This window comes from Peromyscus californicus, unplaced genomic scaffold (assembly GCF_007827085.1).
Source record: "Peromyscus californicus insignis strain IS unplaced genomic scaffold, ASM782708v3 Scaffold_12__1_contigs__length_115047231, whole genome shotgun sequence".
NCBI lineage: Eukaryota > Metazoa > Chordata > Mammalia > Rodentia > Cricetidae > Peromyscus > Peromyscus californicus.
In genome coordinates this window covers 5,977,261-5,994,590 of record NW_026294413.1, presented here as the reverse complement: position 1 = coordinate 5,994,590, position 17,330 = coordinate 5,977,261, and the positions used below count along the sequence as shown (strand labels likewise).

Sequence of the window (17,330 nt, the reverse complement as noted above, 5' to 3'; positions counted from 1 at the left end):
CAGGGATGGCACCACCCACCATGGGTTGGGGCCCTTCCCTATTGAACACTAACTGAGAAAATGCCTTACAGCTGGGAGGCTCCTTCCCGAGGACACACAAAATCAGCCAGTATACTATGTGTTAGTTTTTGTTTTACCTTATTTTATTTTGTTAATATACCTGAGAAGCCTGTTTGTTTTCTAATGAGAGACAGAAAGGGAGTGGATCCAGATTGGAGAGGAGGTGTGGAGAAACTGGAGAGAGTACAGGGAAGGGAAATTGTAATGAGAAGGTGAGAAAAAAAAAAACAAAACTATTTCAATAAAAGGAAAAAAAACACCAAACAAAAAAGAAAACAATTTAAAAAACCCAGATAAACAAAAAATATTGCAAAAAATTTACAAGGATCAAATTAATTTGGGATAATCTTAATGTACATAATTGGTGCTGATTATTTTTTATTTAATTAAAAACCTAAATTATATATAAGCATATTACTTAAAGTGACTAAGATTTGAAAACTACTTGTAAATTTTATGAAAACATTTTGTGGGGCTAGAGAGATGTCTCAGCAGTTAAGAGCACTGCCTGCTCTGACAGCAGAGCCAGTTCCAAGCATCCTTACGGCAAATCACAGCTGCTTGTCACTCCATTTCTGGGGCATCCAATACTCTCTTGGGGCCTCTGCAGGCACATACAGTGTACAGGTATATACCAAGGCAAAACACCCATACACATAAATAATAAAGTTAAATTTAAAAGTATTTTGGCAAGTACAAATTATTATGATGCCAGTAGTTTTCAATTTTTTTTTTTGGTTTTTCAAGACAGGGTTTCTCTCTGTAGCTTTGGTGCCTGTCCTGCATCTCGCTCTGTAGACCACGCTGGTCTCCAACTCACAGAGATCCACCCGGTTCTGCTTCCCGAGTGCTGGGATTAAAGGCGTGCACCACCACCGCCTGGCTCAATTTTTTTTTTTTTTTTTTGTAATTCTCTGAGAAGAAAAGAGTTGCTACATGGGCAGTACTTCAGTTTCCATTAACAAAGAGTAGGCTCTAGGAAAAGAGGCGTAAACTGGGCCAAGTCCAAAAGAATGGCAGTGCTTTTGAGTGTAAAACAACAACATCTATTTAGGCTGTTGAATCTATTTGGCTTAAAGTTTCTTTTCTTATCTCTGATCAAGATGACCACTTGTTTACTCTCACAAACTCGAAGTTCTCTTCTAGTTAGCATTAACTGTTAACTTGTCAGAGACTCCAGTCATCTGAGAACAGTCTCAATCAGAATTCCCCACATCAGGCCTTTGGGCATGTCTACAGGGGCCCTCTTGACTGTGGCTGATGTAAAGGCCCAGCCCCTTTGGCAGTGTTACTCCCTGCACAGGTGGTTCTGAAAGCTAGCCAAGCACGAACGTGGGCAAACCAGCAAGCTGCACTCCTCCATGGTCTCAGCTTCACATTCCTGCTTGAGTTCCTGCCATGACGTTCTTCACAGAGGGACTACAATCTGGCAGTGCTGGCCGGATAAACCCTTTCCTCCCTCCAGTCTCTTGGTTATGACTGAATGAAACTAGAATACATCCACACTTCTCAAATAGACTTTCCAAGTTCTCTACAAAATGGATCGATAGCAAACAACTTTGCTATTCTGCCTTCCTTTCCTCTTCTGGGTATAAGTTGGTTATTTAGGGGAACAGTCTTCCTCCATTTCCATTCTGAGGTCCATGTGGAACAGGCCTTCCCTAGGCATCACAGGAGAAAGCATATTACCAATTGTGGACAGTTACAGTGCTCAGTTCAGTTTGGGAAACCTGTGATGGTATGACCTGGATCAGCTGTGGAACTTTTGTTGGCATTAAATGGAAAGAGGTCATTTTTATAAGCTGGAGAGTAAACCTTTATTTTTAAAATCTCTCTGGAAACATAGGAGGCAAAGAAAGAGTGGAATTAGGAGAAGGAGACAGTTTGCGGACCATGCCACTCAATGCCCACAGTTACGTCTAGTTGTGTGTTATTGGGTTATGCGTATTACAAACCAAACCTTCTCTTCCCTTTCATCCTCTTCCCCCTTTTTGTGTGCTGGAGATGGAACCTTGGGCTTCACACATGCTAGGAAAACACTCTACTACTGAACTACACCCTAATACTTTCTAAAATTAACAATATGACTCACAAACATCCTATGATATTCAGTGTGACAACCTGCTGGACTGCCTTCTACTCTGAGGAACATACCTTGTGTTTCTTCATTTAACCAGGCACCTTCACTCTATTACCACTTTGAACACCATCTTTCCTTACAAAGACTCTTGGTCATACTCTACTGAGTCTTTCCCAAGGTCTCGAGGTCCCCCACCTGGATATATACCCCACCCTTTGGTTTGAGCAGCAATATATTTTTAGCATTTTGTAACTCCAGGCTTTTAGAATTATATTAATTCTTTGGCGACACCACGCATGTAACGTTGGTTCTGACTGTTTTGCCCACCTCTCTTCTCTTCCTCTCACCCCACCAGCCTCTTGAATGCCAGCTCCGAGTTTTTATGTTAACTTTTATGTTTCTCTCTATGGCTCTTGGGAGAGAGGGTCTGTGTCTTATTTACTCAGATCTTTGTCACCTGCATGGATTCCTCATTGATCAATACAGTTATGCCATTAAAATATTTTGTTATTAAAATAATTATTGATAATTACCTTTTAAATGAATCCCACATGCCTCTGTTTTCATGTTTATCAGCAAGGATATCTTCCTTAATTTTACCTAATTTTTTCTTTACCTGGATAATGTGGCAAAGAGAAAATTTAGAATTTAATTGATTAGTAATAAAGTATGCCATGTAAGACAAGAAATCTTTAGAAATGTAAGACAGTAGTTACGGTTAACAAATTCATGTTATATATTAGCATGAATGTTATAAAAAATCTTTTACTACCTTGTACTATCAGTTCTGCAGAAACAAAACTTCAGAAAATATTTTGGTGTTACTATGCTGACAAATAATGTGGTTCCACTGGGGTTTGAGATTTTACCAACTTAAGGCATTACTTTAGAATTATTTCTCATTCACATAATTTAGACCCCTTTCATTCTTTCTAAGGACAGCCCCCTTCCTCTTCCTGTGGAGGTTCTGGTGGCAATATTTGGTCTTTAGTTCTTCTGTTGAGTCCATTTAAACTGATGCTCCACTGACTGCATCAGTCTCCCCCATTGTTGATGAGAGGACTAATATAACATCTTTTCCTCCCTCTTTGCTCCAACTCACATTCTGGTATTTGCAGATACAAGTAATATTTCCCTAGTTAGGTAAAGCACAATTATCTGCCTTGAATTTTGCTAATTCTTTCCACAAGCATATAAAAGCTAGCCACTAAATTATTTTGTTGTTGTTTTTTAAATGTTACTTATTTGTGTGTGTGTGTTTGCATGTATGCCACATGCTGGGAGGTGCCCAAAAGGCCAGTTCCAGGGTTATAAGGCCAACTAATGTGGTGCTGGAAACAGATCCAGCTTTTCCCCAGGAGCAGCCAGTGCTCTTCACTGCTGAGCATCTCTCTCTCCAGCCTCAGTCACTCAGTTTCCAGTTTTGGTATTGTATTGCTCAGTTCCAAAGGCTCTTCTTAAGCAATACAAACCTAGTGCCTGGTGCCACATACATACCCAAATTTGCTATGGATTTCTTTCTTTCTTTTTTTTCAAGACAGTATTTCTCTGTGTAGCCCTGGCTGTCCTGTGGCCTCAAACTCAGAGATCCACTTGTCTCTGTCTCCTGAGTGCTAGGATTAAAGGCGTGTGCATCATCACTATCCAGCTACTACGTACTTTTTAAAAAAACAGGATTCTATTTTCAAGAGTGATTATTTAAACACAATCATTTTAGACTCTTTATCAAGAACCCTCACATCTGGAATATGATCTGAGTGTGCCTGGTTCTTTGTTTCTGCTGCCTTTGTGTATTTATCTTCTATCATGTTCTGGCTTCCCCACTTGAAAAATGTGATCTGCAGTTTATTGTAATCTTATTCCAGAGATGCATGGATAGTTCTGCCAGATATCTGTTTATCATATCCATCAGGAACTAGGTTAGTATCAATTCAAAGAATCCCCTGGAATACTTGATGACACAAATTTGGGCTGATGAGAGATAATTTATTATGTTTCATCCCTCATGCTGTGATGAAATTGTCTCCTAAGAAATTATTATTTTATGTCGGTTTTGCGTTTTAATTTGTATTCAATTACATGCAAATTAAATCAAAATGACAGTCCAAGTGTTCCAGGATGTGTGGTGTTTATGGGAGATTCCTTGTCACTCTGAATCCCCTCCGCTTTTGCTCTCCATTCTGTTACTGTCAGCTCTTCAGTTCTTTTAGCAGTTTCACTGGTTTCAAGCAGGAGTTCCTCAAACTACGCCTGCCATTGTTTAAAAATTCTTTTTCTTCTTTCCTTCCTTCCTCCCCTCCACTCCTTTCCCCTCCCTCCTCTATTGAGGCACACGGATAATGTCATGAGAGTTTAAAATAAACCCTCAGGGCAGCTTCTCAGAAGAGGAGAATGGACAAGAGAAGAAGGTTCAGCTCTATTACCCCAGGGGTGTGTGCCTCAGGGCTCCACACTCACAAGCACATGCCTGCTGTGGGATGGTCTGTATGTCAAATGTGTTGCTGATTGGTCAATGAATAAATCACTGATTGGCAGTGGCCAGGCAGGAAGTGTAGGTGGGACAAGGAGGAGAATAGAGCTGGGAAGTGGAAGGCTGAGTGGGGGAGACACTGCGAGCCGCCATCAGGACAAGAAAGATGTAAAGTACCGGTAAGCCACAAGCCACGTGGCAAGGTATAGATTAATAAAAATAGATTAATTTAAGCTGTAAGAACAGTTAGCAAGAAGCCTGCCACGGCCATACAGTTTGTAACCAATATAAGTCTCTGTGTTTATTTGATCGGGTTTAAGCGGCTTGGGACTGGAGGGTGAGAGAGATTTGTCCTGACTGTGGGCCAGGCAGGAAAACTCTAGCAACACATGCCCCCATCACACAACAGACATACACAATTAAAAAAACCAATCTTCAAGAAATTTGTTAAAATCCCTTTCTAATAAAAAAAACAAGACATAAAAATGCTGTGAGGTGGTGAGGGAGGGAAAGAAAGGGAAAAGAGACAGAGAAAGGACTCAGGGGACAGAGACAGGAGAATCTCTTGAGTTTGAAGGCAACTTAGTCGATACAGCAAGTTCTGGAGCAGCCAGGGCTGCATAGTGAGACCCTGTCTCAAAAACAACCAGCAAGAACAACAAACAGCTATTCTCCGTCTCTCTCTTTCCAGGACTACTCAGCCTGTGTCCTGACTCATCTCCAGAGCCTGGTGTGTCGGAGGCCAGCTCCGACCTGTTGAAGGGTTCTTAAGGAGAGGAATGAGGAATGAGGAAGTATTAGACAGAAACACAGATGGAGCCGAGAAAGACAGAAGCACAGGACAGCTTCAGGAGGGCCCTGGGTCAATATCCAGTCGCCCCAACTTTATTCATGATGGGCTTTTTACATCAGGAAGGGGAGGGGCAAAAGGCCTCCCCTTTCAAGGTCGAGGTATAAAGCACCAACAAGTGTAGACCCTTCAAAACACCTGGTAACCATGCCCTTGGCCAAATCATTCCATTAGTTACCTTGAGTAAGGCCTTACTAGGGAGCCTCTGTGGGCCCCCACATTGGTGTACAGCATTATCTGGTTATAGATAGAGTAAGTATTCTAATATAACAAAATCTAAACAAAAATACCATTTCTTTTGTCTTCAAGCTCCATTTTTATAATCTTAAATTTTCCTTCTTTTCACCGAGTTACAAAGCAAAATTTTAAAGAACAAATTTTTAGTTGCTATTAAACAAAATGAAGAGGAAAATTTACTTAAGGCCTATGAAAATCTGTGGCCTCGCATACCTCCACTTTCAGTATCTTGCTCTTGAAACTGTTTAACACAACAATGACATCTCCAGCATCTGTCTCGGAGTCTGTTCCTTCATGCCTAAAAGAGAACACAAATGCCCAGAATTTACCCAACAACAGGCTATAATTTTGATGATATAAATAATTCCTATATAATAAAACTGTTTGAATTATATGGTCAATTTATATATACCAAAATATTATAATTAAATATTTAATTAAGCTTATTTTTATAAATTAAAATGATCTAGAGGCACTTATTAAATTTAATATTCTAATTACTCATAAAGTTTACATTCTTGCTTATGTTTGCTGTAATATGACATGGCTTTCACAATGCTCAGATCTTTTAGCTGACATGCTGTACTGATAATTAAAATGAGAGATGATTTCTAGACTTGAAAGCTTTCAATTCCAGAGGAATTCTACTGTCAAAACTCTCCAATCTCCACCAGCATTTTCAAATACCCAACACTGAAAGGATTTATTTATTTATTTATTTATTTAAGTTTTTTGAGACAGGGTTTCCCCGTGTAGTTTTGGTTCCTGTCCTGGATCTTACTCTGTAGACCAGGCTTGCCTCAAATTCAGAGATCCGCCTGGCTCTGCCTCCTGAGTGCTGGGATTAAAGGTGTGCGCCACCACCGCCCGGTGTCTGAAAGGCATTATTAACTCAGTAACTCCAAGTTATGTCTATTTGTATCACTTTGATTCTATTTTACACCACACATAATGTAGTTCACTCATTAAATTTCAAAACTGTTAAACAATCACGGCAATTGAACGTATATATGATGACTACGTATAATAACATTCAAGTTTGTCAGAGAGGAGGAAATTCGAGGTCACATTTTATTATATTTTGGTACGTATCTTAATGTTTTCCGACATGACCACATGGAGGCCCTGGCACTAGGATAACTAACACAGGCCTTTGACTCCCTCTGACTTCAAGGTCCCCACTGGAGTGCACTGAACCAAAGTAGGAAGCAGGATCCTGCCCAACTGCTAGCTGTTCACTAGGAAATTGAAAGGGGTCCAATGCATACAACACAAACGTCACATGTTAAAGTAACCTTTAAACCCTTCTAGTCAAACCCTGCTCAAAGGCATTGGCAACTTTACTCTCTTAACACCCAGTTCACAGACACCAACCTGGGGTACTGGGCCCAACTCTACAGCAGCTAGGTTCCAGAGGAAACTGCTGCCCCCGGCCGCAGAGATGAGGAAATCTCCTGTTCTGGGCACTACTGGAAGGACTTTCTAGGTGCCAGAAAACCACTATCTATGGATGGTAGAATTATTATCCTAGATGCAAACTGAGCCTTGCTGGTTTGGGCCTACACCATGGTGGCTCCAGCAGACCTTATCAACAACGCTAAGTGGTTAATACCCACCAGACAGAGGTAGAGTAAGTAACTCAAGGGAAGAGATAAGCTAAGTAGAGAAAACAAACTTCACTGACAAGGAATTAAGGCAGGAGGAAAAGAAATCATTCAATTAATTTATATTCTCAGTAAGGTTTGAGAAACTATTGTATCTCAGTTAAGTCTTTGACTACAAAATGAAAGAAATCACCATGTATCAGAAAAGTACTATTTCGTGTTTTTCCTAGAATTCTAAATATAAAATTTTAAATTTTTAGAGAGAGGAAAAAAAAAACAATCTGGCTTCTCATTTCTCATCGAAAACACTGACTAAAAGCAGAAAATGAAGAAGCCTTACATCAAGTATTTTTTAATGTCCTAAATGGTTTATTGGGTATGAATTTTGCAAACATTATGCGTATTAGCGGTAACAGTGGAGTTGAAGAGTATTTTGCCTTCTCCAGGTTGCATAGTGAGAGCCACCAATAGTGTGGTAGAACTTGTGGCCCTTTTCAAGACCACAGCTCTTGTGGTCAGCAGATGTCAGCCTATGAATCTCTCTGTGCTTGTGGACTGGTGTGGTGATTCCTTCTGACTTTATGGAATGGATCAATGGGGATAATCTCTAAGGATCTGTATGTGGAGTCTTCACCAACCCAGTAAGAATTCAGGACTCTTAAAGCCCTAAAGTGGTGTCCAGTTTTCTCCTCAGCAACAGACTGAAGGTTTCGGACAAACCTGAGCTGGTTGACACCATGATGGGAAGGCTTGCTGCTGCTGTGGATATAGCTCTGTATAAATAAAACACTGATTGGCCAGTAGCCAGACAGGAAGTATAGGCGGGACTAACAGAGAGGAGAGAAAAAAAGGAGAGGAAGGCAGGGGGAGGAGACACCAGCTGCCCTTCAGGGAACATCATGTAGAGGCAACAGGTGAAGCCACGGAACACGTGGCAACATATAGATTAACAGAAATGGGCTGAGTATAAGAGTAAGAGCTAGACAATGGTAGGACTGAGCTAATGGCCTAGCAGTTTAAATAATATAAGAGTCAGTGTGTTCATTTTATAAGTGGGCTCCGGGACTGGCGGGGCTTGGCGGGAGCTGGGGAGAAATTCTCAAGCTACAGCTGTAAGTTGCACCCTTAGGAACTGGGTGTTAGCGGCCACCATGGCGGACACAAATCCTGCATATGACATAACCTTTGTTGGCCTTGGATCCCAGCCTTCATGGTTTATCAGGCCTCGTGGGGCAGGGAGCCTGTGCAGTGCAGAGAGCCAGAGGTTCTGCCAGCCGAGGACCAACTGCTGCATCCTTCATAACTCCTGATGTATTTGTATGCACCTATCTTGGCTCACCTGATAGCTGTTGTCAGAGGAAAGGAAGAAGCCTTTTTCTCAGGTGTTAACTATTCTTAAGAAAACATTGCAACATTAATTTCAACTCCTGGCTGTAATTTATATAACAAGATACTAGAAACTTTCAGGCAATGGAGAAAGGGTAGCACACTACTGGTGTTTATGAAAACGTGTGGAAATGTATATATCATGAGAATCTAGCAGATACTGCAAGAATCAGAAAGCTAAAACTATCTTTTCCAAAGAATCAAGTCATTTCTTTGACAGTTTCATATATGTGTACAATATATTCTGTTTACAGCCCCCATCTTCCTCCCATGTCTAACAATATCTCCTCTCCTGCATCTGTCATGAAGTTTGGTTTTACTGCATGAGCCATTTAATTTAACCAGGGCCATCTGTAGACTCCTGGACTAGGACTATCCACTGGCACCTAGTGGTGTCATCTGCGAGTAAACATGAAGGCAGTAACTCCCCACTTCCTTACAATCAGTAGAAAATAATTCAGTACTGTGAGGCAAGGTTTCATCCATGTCTAACTGTGATAGACTCATTCTTAAGTAGCTCCACAATTGTTGAGAGTTCATGATTGCAACAGCTACAAGTGGTGGTTTGAATGTTGAGTGTCCCCACAGGCTTGTGTATTTAACTACTTGGTCCTCAGATGGTGGTGCTGTTTGGGAGTGGGAGGTATTAAGAGAAAGTATGCCACTGGGATCAGTCTTTGAGAGTTTGAAGCCTTATGCCACTTCCAGTTGGCTCTCTCTGTCTTGTGTTTGAGGACATCTATCCCTCTGGAACTATAAGCCAAAATAAACTCCTTCCATGAGTTGCTTTTGGTCATGGTGTTTTATCACAGCAACAGAGAACAACTAAATCACTATATTGCTAATGAGATGACATCTCATAGACCTCCTCCCCATCTTTTGGCTCTAATATTCTTTCTGCCTCCTCTTCTGCTATGTTACCTGAGCCTTGGAGGAGATGGCATAAATGTCTCACTAAACATTTTTTTTTGGGGGGGTGGTGGTGGTGGCTGTTCCCTAGACTCTCTTGCAGCTACAGTTCTGGCTGATAACTAGATTCTGCTGAACAGACAAATACATTTTCATGGAGTAAAACTTGAAGGGGCAATGTACTAATGTTTTGCTAGTTCTACTGACAAGCACAACCACTGAGACATGAGGCTTTACAGAAAATCAAACAGTTTATTTGCTTAGCATTCTGGGCTCAGAAAGTCAGCTGGTGTGTGTCACAGTGGTAGCAGCTTCCTGCTTTCTTACTTTTGAATCATGGAAAGTATCAGCTCCTTTCCTGTGAGGTTCTCAGTTTGTCCTCTATGCCATTCCCGGGAGTCAGCTTTTCAACACCTTCTAAGTGTAGTCTGAATTTGGAAGGACTGGTCCACTACTAGTTGTCACTTGAGTAGGCCTCACAGTAGGCAGACATAAATACTGAGTACACCAGATAGATGATCTAGATGTTTGGGTTGTGATACCCCACCTGAAAATAAGGCCTAGAGGCTTAGTTTTGGGGTACAGCCTAAAGTCTAGTGCTATGAGGGCCTTTCAGGTGCTAGGTTTGCTGTGGTGGGCTTGATTTTGGGGTTCAGGGCAAAGTTGTGCTTACTGTTTAGTATACCAAGTAGAGGATTTCTCAAGGCCATGCTGCTAGTAGTTATAGGAAATTGTCCTTCCTATCCTCTTCAATGGATTTGTTTTTATTTATTTCCTGATACAGTCATGTATTAGAATATCATTGTTGTGCATGAATAGTCATTAAAATCCTATGGGGTGGCTAAGTCCTGAAAAGTCATTTCCTGTCAGCTTGCACACAATTAGATCTAATCTAATATTTTTTTTAGGATTTTAATTACTATTTTGATAATCTGATGTAACACTAAACAATTATTCACATATAAAGCTCTAAAAGTGGTTTGGAAAAATCAATGAAATGACTCCTAATGGTATTCTGCTATACTCATATCATAAATCATCACCTAGCCCAACAACTGATGGAAACATATGCAGAGACCCACAGCCAAATATTAGGTGGACCTCACGGAATCCTGTGGAAGAGGGGGAGAATTGTGGGAGCCAAAGGGGCCAAGGATACCATGGAAAAACACAGAGTCAACTAACTTGGGCTCATAGGGTTTCACAGAGACTGAACCACCAACCAGAAAGCTTGCATAGGACTAACCTAGGCCCTCTGCAAATGTTACAGGTGTGTAGCTTGGTCTTCTTGTGGGACTCCTAACAGTGGGAGCAGGGGCTATCTGTTACCTGCTTCTGGGACCCTTCCCTCCTACTGGGTTGCCTCCTCCAGCCTTAATAGGAAAGGAAATGGCTAGTCTTACTACAACTTGATATGCTATGGCTGGCTGATACACATAGGAGGCCTGCCATTTTCTGAAGAGAAAAGAGGAGGAGTGGATGGGAGGGTGAGGTTATGGGGAAGGACTGGGAGGAGAGAAGGGAGGGAGGGGAAAATGTGATCAGGCTGGAATTAATTAATTAATTAATTTAAAAAAGTGGTTTGGATAACTCACCCAACTATTTCATAAATATCTTCAGATTTTCCTTCACGTAATTTTAGTATCCATGCACCTGGGTTTGCTTTTAATTGAAAATATCCCTTTGAAGATGAAAGGGGGAAACTATTTAATTATGTGAATGAGAATATCCAATTATTCATTAAATATTATATATAAACTAGCCAAGAAAGTATTTAGTGTGAATGAGTGAGAAAATTCTACAAATGGACTCCAAGGAAGGAGATTTTACAATAAGCCATAAACGCATATTCTAAAAGTATGATTTTTCCTTGTTTTGAGACAGGTTTTCACCATGCCTGACTCAATTCTTTCTATTTTTAAACGTAATTAATTCAACTTTAGGGTACTGGAGAGATGGCTAAGTGGTAAAGGACACTTGCTGAAGATTGGAGTTGGATTCCTAGCACACACTGAGCGGCGCACAACCCCCTAAAACTCCTGTTCCAGAAGGATATGACACCATCTTCTGCTCTCTGTGCACCTCCATGTACATGGCAGACACTCATATAGACACATACACATCAATAAAAATGAAATAAATCTTAAGATTAAATTCTGTTTCCTATTACTTGTTCAACAATTTAAGACTAGCGATTATTGTATCTTCACTATCAGGAAAACTTAAGAGGTTTCACCAAAATGTTAAATAGCATTAATTAAATATTTAGACTACTTACAAGATTGGCCATCACTATTGTGTCAACTAAAGCAGAATTGTTTTTTGTGCCCAGGGTAAACTGCAGACCCTGAGGGGGCTGTTCTGTTGTCATGTCAAAGCAATGTCCTTCAAGTAGCAGATACTCTAGCTCATACTCTGCTGTAACCACTCTTTCAGTCTGCAGACGAACACATAATTGGTTGAGTATTAAGGCTCATAAGAATAAAAATTTTGTAATGAATAAAAGTGATGATCCTAAAATAAAACAGTACACTTTGGTTTATGACTTCAAGTCTTTCTTTAACATATGAGCAAACTGATAATTAACCAATTTCTTCAAGACAAAAGATTGTGATTAATGTTTTCTTTCCCGTACAAGTTCTTTCCCTAATTCCACGATGTATGCACCAACACCACCAGGTGGGAAGGCAGTGCATCTGGACAGGCAGTCCATAACTAGCAATATTCAAACATCTCTTCCACACTTAGACTGGTTAGTTATAAAAAAACAAACAAACAAACAAACAAAAAACCAGTTTCTTCAATAGCATTCATTTCAAACCAGGCAAAAAAGTCACATTACTACCTACTGGCTTTCTTGAAATTTAAAAAAAATTTAATGTTCATTATTTAATTACAAGTAAATGCCATTTGTTTAAAAAATTAAAATTAACCTTCCCATAGCAGAACAAAGCAGAAAGAAGAGAAAGCACATACAGATGAAACATTCTTATAAACATGAACACATCTGAATTTGTTATGGGTTTAGTCAAGAAAATATGTATAGCTCATATTCTTTATCAAACACCGTATTCTCAGAATCAGTCTCTAGGAAGTGTTTGATGCAGACTCTCTCTGAATAGTCTGTGTCACTCTATGGCTTTAACTCATTATCTTCTGTTCTGACTCCCAGGTAGCTGGACAATTAGGTATATCCCAGATGTTTGCCATTCATAAATGGATTTTTAAAAGGCTTGGGCATTTCAACTGTTTACAAATTTCTTTCTATTGTAAATATTGTATTTTAGGGATAGACCATTTTCTCTCCCTCACATGCACAGCATAATCAAAATATGAATGCAAATCAAATGGTATGTGATTTTTTTACAGTTTAGAATTTTTGCTAAGCAAAATATAGTAGCTGATGTTCATCTTTGAAATATTTCACATAGGAGAGTTTCAATACTTATTATAATATGCTTAGAAATATTTTCAGTAATATTGGAAACATTTCACATTGTATAGTTATTTTTCTTTGGTGTAACTATCTCAGAAGTGACTTCTTTAGGTCCTGAGATATAACTGCAGTGCTTGTTTGAAGGTAAACTCTTTGTGGATAGTATTTGCTCAATCCACTTTAAGATTCTGAATTATTTGTGAATTGTTCCTATTCTAGTGAGGAACTTCATATTCTAGTGTATACAAAACCCTTACAGCAACTTGTTTAAATGGAAGAGTTTCAGAAGGAGGGCCTCAGTTGAAAGAATGTTTTGTTTTTGTTCTTATAAGCACTACAATTATATGGTAACAGCTCTCAAGAAATAAATGTTTATACACAAGTACTCGAGTCACTTCTGAATGTCCTGCTATGTAGCCCAGGTTGGCTGGGAGCTTAAATCAGTCCTCCTTCCACAGTCTTCAAAATGCTGAGATTACAAGCGTGTACCCATGTTCAGCGCATTTTTGTATTTCTGCTCTTTACCGAAATCTCCTTTCTACTCCAGTAAATGGCTCGCTGGGATAGTTACAGATACTTTGAACACTATAGTACACAATGGGAACAGTCAGGGAGGCAGCCAACTGCTATAGATGCTGAGTTTCTAAAGAGCCGTCTTATTCACCGAGTCTAGGAAGACACAAGGACCTTGTTTTCTAACTGTAGAGTTTCAGCTGCTGCTCCTCTCCAGTTTCGAAAGTTCATGAGAACTGCTGTTCACTGCCGAAGTGTTTAGTCGACCTGCACTCGGTGTCTAAGAATGACAGCTGTCACCAGCAGGCAGGACTTTTATTTCTTAGCTATTAATTGTCCCACTGCAAATTTTTTGCATTTTTGGTTGGGATCTTTAAAGCTATCTTGATAATACACATTGTTTATTCTGTTTATGAACTTTTCTCTTCATACATTTTATTATTTTGTATTTTCTTATTCTTTACTTATATTTGAAGGTTGATTTCAGATGATGAAAAAAGCACAGTTTTAGGTTTCTTCCTTTTGGTGAGAGGTATAGGCTGAGGGCACCAGGGAGTCAGTTAGAAGGAAACCCCACAAATCTACATGACTGGATCAACAGAAATTTCAGTAGAAGGGACAGTCTTTAGGCAAAAGGCACACATGAGGACAATACGAACCAAACTCCAACAGGCCAACATGTATGCCTCCTTACTGGAGGTGCAAGGTCACGCGCCTTCTGTGATGACGTTGACAAATGCAGAAGCTAGGAAATGTTGTGAAGGAAGGCAATAAAGACTATTTGCTCTGCAATTTCTGAGAATCAATTTTAGGCAATCTCTTTTAAAGTGCTGTGAATTCGTTAGCTTCTTCCTGAAAACTCTTTCTCATTTCAAGATTCTGAAAAATTCAATGTATTTTTACACACTATGCTATCATTTGGAACCACAGCTTAATCCAAAGATAGTCTCAGAAAGTTTGTACCATATTTAAATGTCAGATAACTTAAAGAGCAATAAGAGATGGGGAAAGAAAAGGTGTGAGGGAAAGAAAGAAAGAAGGGAGGAGGGAAGGAAGGAAGGAAAGGGTTGGAGAGACAAAAGCTGCACAGCAGCTCTATCAGAAGAGGGAAGGGCAGAGACCCAAGTGGGAAGACGGACTCAAACACAATGTCAGCACCGGAGTCCTCCCTGAGCACAGCTGCAGCTCCACCAGCAGGACTCTTGGGGTCTGCAGACCACAGGTCTGTAATGGGTGATTTCCCCAATACAGGTCTGTGAAACTCTTTCCTTGGCACTCAATCAGAACAGTGCTAAGAGGCCATTGAACAAAAGATCCCTTCACCAACCAACACTTGGTTTCTTGCAATGAATGTACCTTTACTGGTAACAATAAACACACTTTTACAGTGAAAGGATGGAAAAGACTTTTCAAGTAAACAGAATGTTCAGAAAACACACACACACACACACACACACACACACACACACACACACACACACACACGGAAAAATGGACGTCAAATGAAAATTCTTCCATAGAGTTTAAAGGTCACTTCATGCTGATGAGGGAACAACGAATCACACGAACCCTGTAACACTTAACATATGAACTGAGCACTGGAATACACAATTTAAGGAAACAAATAGTAAGTCCTGACATAGACTGACCTGCACACAGGTCATACAGACAAAAGATGGACAAGCATCAGCACTAACCAATATGACAGTAAATAGAGTTTATAGACATCTACAGAAAATTCCACTCATAATCATTCTTTTCAGAAGCCAATAAATATTCTCTGAAACAGATCTTATTTAGGACATGAAGCAAGTCTTAACAAATACAAGTAAACTGAAGTAATTTCCTGTGTTCAGTCTAATACTAATGTACCAAAATAAAAATCAATAGGATGAGAAACTACAAAAAATGCACAAACCCATGGAGACTGAGCAGCACACTACTGAATGATGGGTGGTCATCAAAGAAATCAGGAGAGGAATTAAAAATTCTTAGGACTCAATCAAAATGAACCTAGAAGGTACAGTGAATTTAACAAGAGAAGAAAGCTCATAACAATGCGTGCCTATATTTAAAAAAAGAAATCTCAAGTAAATTAATGAGGAATGTTAAGTCTTAGAAAAACAAAAATAAGACAATCCCTAATCAGTAGATAGGAAGAAACAATATACGTTCAAGTTAGAAATTAATGAATTTGAAATGAAATGAACAGTATAAAGAATAAATGAAACAGAGCTGGTTCTTGAAAAAGAAATGAACAAGATTGACAAACTGTTAGTGAAACTAACCCAAAGAGAGAGAAGACAAATTAGAAATGGAAACAAAAAGGAGACTTAGAACAGACACCAATGAAATCCAAAGTATTACTTGAGCATACCTGGAAGTCCTAAATTCCAATAAATTGGAAAATCCAGAAGTGGATAAATTTATAGAAACATATGATCTGCTAAAATTAAATGAGTATGAATAACTTATATAGCTGTATAGTAAGCAGTGAGATTTAAAGTCTCCCAACTAAAAAGTCCAAACACAGATGGTTGTGAGTTCCACCAGTCCTTTGAAGAACATTAATGTTCCTCAAACTATTCCATAAAACAGGAATGGGAAGGGTGGTCATCAGTCCTATTTTATGGAGCTGTATTACACTGGTACCCCAACTGGAGAAGGACACAACCAGGAGAATCACAGGTCAATCCTGATGAACATAACGCAAGAATTCTTAACAAAATACTTGCAAGCTGAATTCAGCAACCAATGGAAAAGATCACTCCCAATCACATTATCCACTCTCAATAGATGCAGAAAAGAGCTTTGGTAAAGCCCATCATTACTTCGTAATAAAAGACCTGAAGAAACTTGAAATAGGAGAAATATAGCTCAAAATAATAAATTCTATAGTAAACAAATCCATGTTCAACATTATACTAACTAGGGGAACTCAAAAATATCCACTAAAATCAGGAACAAAATAAGAGTCTCCACTCCATTCCTAATTCAGTATTTCTTACTGAAGTCTTAGGTAGAGCAGTAAGACAAGAGAAAGAAATAAAGGGTATACAGACAGGAAAGAAGAAGTCCTTATTTGTGAACAACATGGTCCTATATGTAAAAGCCCTTACAGACTGCCAGAAAGCCCTTAGACCTCACAAATACTTGCAAGAAAACAGTTGAATATAAAAATCAACACAAAACAGTAGATTTCCTATGTACCAATAATTATCCCTTTAGGAAAGGATTCAGAGAAAGAGTCTCAATAAAAATGCCCAGCAATAAACATAACCAAGTAAACGATTTTTAGAAATACATGTTTAAAACCTAGCAAATACTTATTTATATTTCTGTTTATGTCCATGTGTAGGTGGATACCCATGGAGGAGGTATATGGTGAAGGAGAGAACTGACCACAAGTTGTCCTCTGACCTCTATCCCTGCACTGTAGTACATGTGCTCACATACACCAATACACACAATTCTTTTAGTAAAACTAAAAGAATAAAACAAACAAGAACATCCACCGTATTAGTATACAAATTGCCTTCATCTTTAGTAAATGGTAAAATTATGCATATATCAAAGAATTGTTTTAAAATAAACTTATGCTACATAATTAGTAAATGCTGGATTTGTATACCTATTTTATAGCACATGGCCCCATATTCATGTTAAAATTCCTCAGGTATATGTAGTGGGTAGCCATTCCAGCTTTGATCTGGAAGTTCCAACCCCCATTGAGACTTCGGCAACTGTCACGCCTACAAGGCGGGGCCAAGGGAGGCGCCTGGAGA

The 17,330-nt window shown here is 39.4% G+C and overlaps 1 protein-coding gene and 1 pseudogene across 2 annotated transcripts in view; both read right to left on the bottom strand.

Annotated features, from left to right (window-relative positions):
• Nucleotides 1-17,330, bottom strand: part of Uggt2 (UDP-glucose glycoprotein glucosyltransferase 2) — a 140,058-nt gene that overhangs the window by 41,359 nt on the left and 81,369 nt on the right. For both annotated transcript variants that reach the window (XR_008216919.1, XM_052732466.1), the window contains exons 28-31: nt 11,875-12,033; nt 11,192-11,277; nt 5,911-5,995; nt 2,674-2,756 (exon numbers count right to left, since the gene is read on the bottom strand). Coding sequence is in view for 1 of the 2 variants with exons in the window: in XM_052732466.1 (XP_052588426.1) it covers nt 2,674-2,756; nt 5,911-5,995; nt 11,192-11,277; nt 11,875-12,033 (413 nt within the window). In the remaining variant the exon portion in view is untranslated. The remainder of the gene's footprint in view (nt 1-2,673; nt 2,757-5,910; nt 5,996-11,191; nt 11,278-11,874; nt 12,034-17,330) is intronic.
• LOC128107792 (60S ribosomal protein L15-like) lies at nt 7,635-8,595 on the bottom strand (annotated as a pseudogene).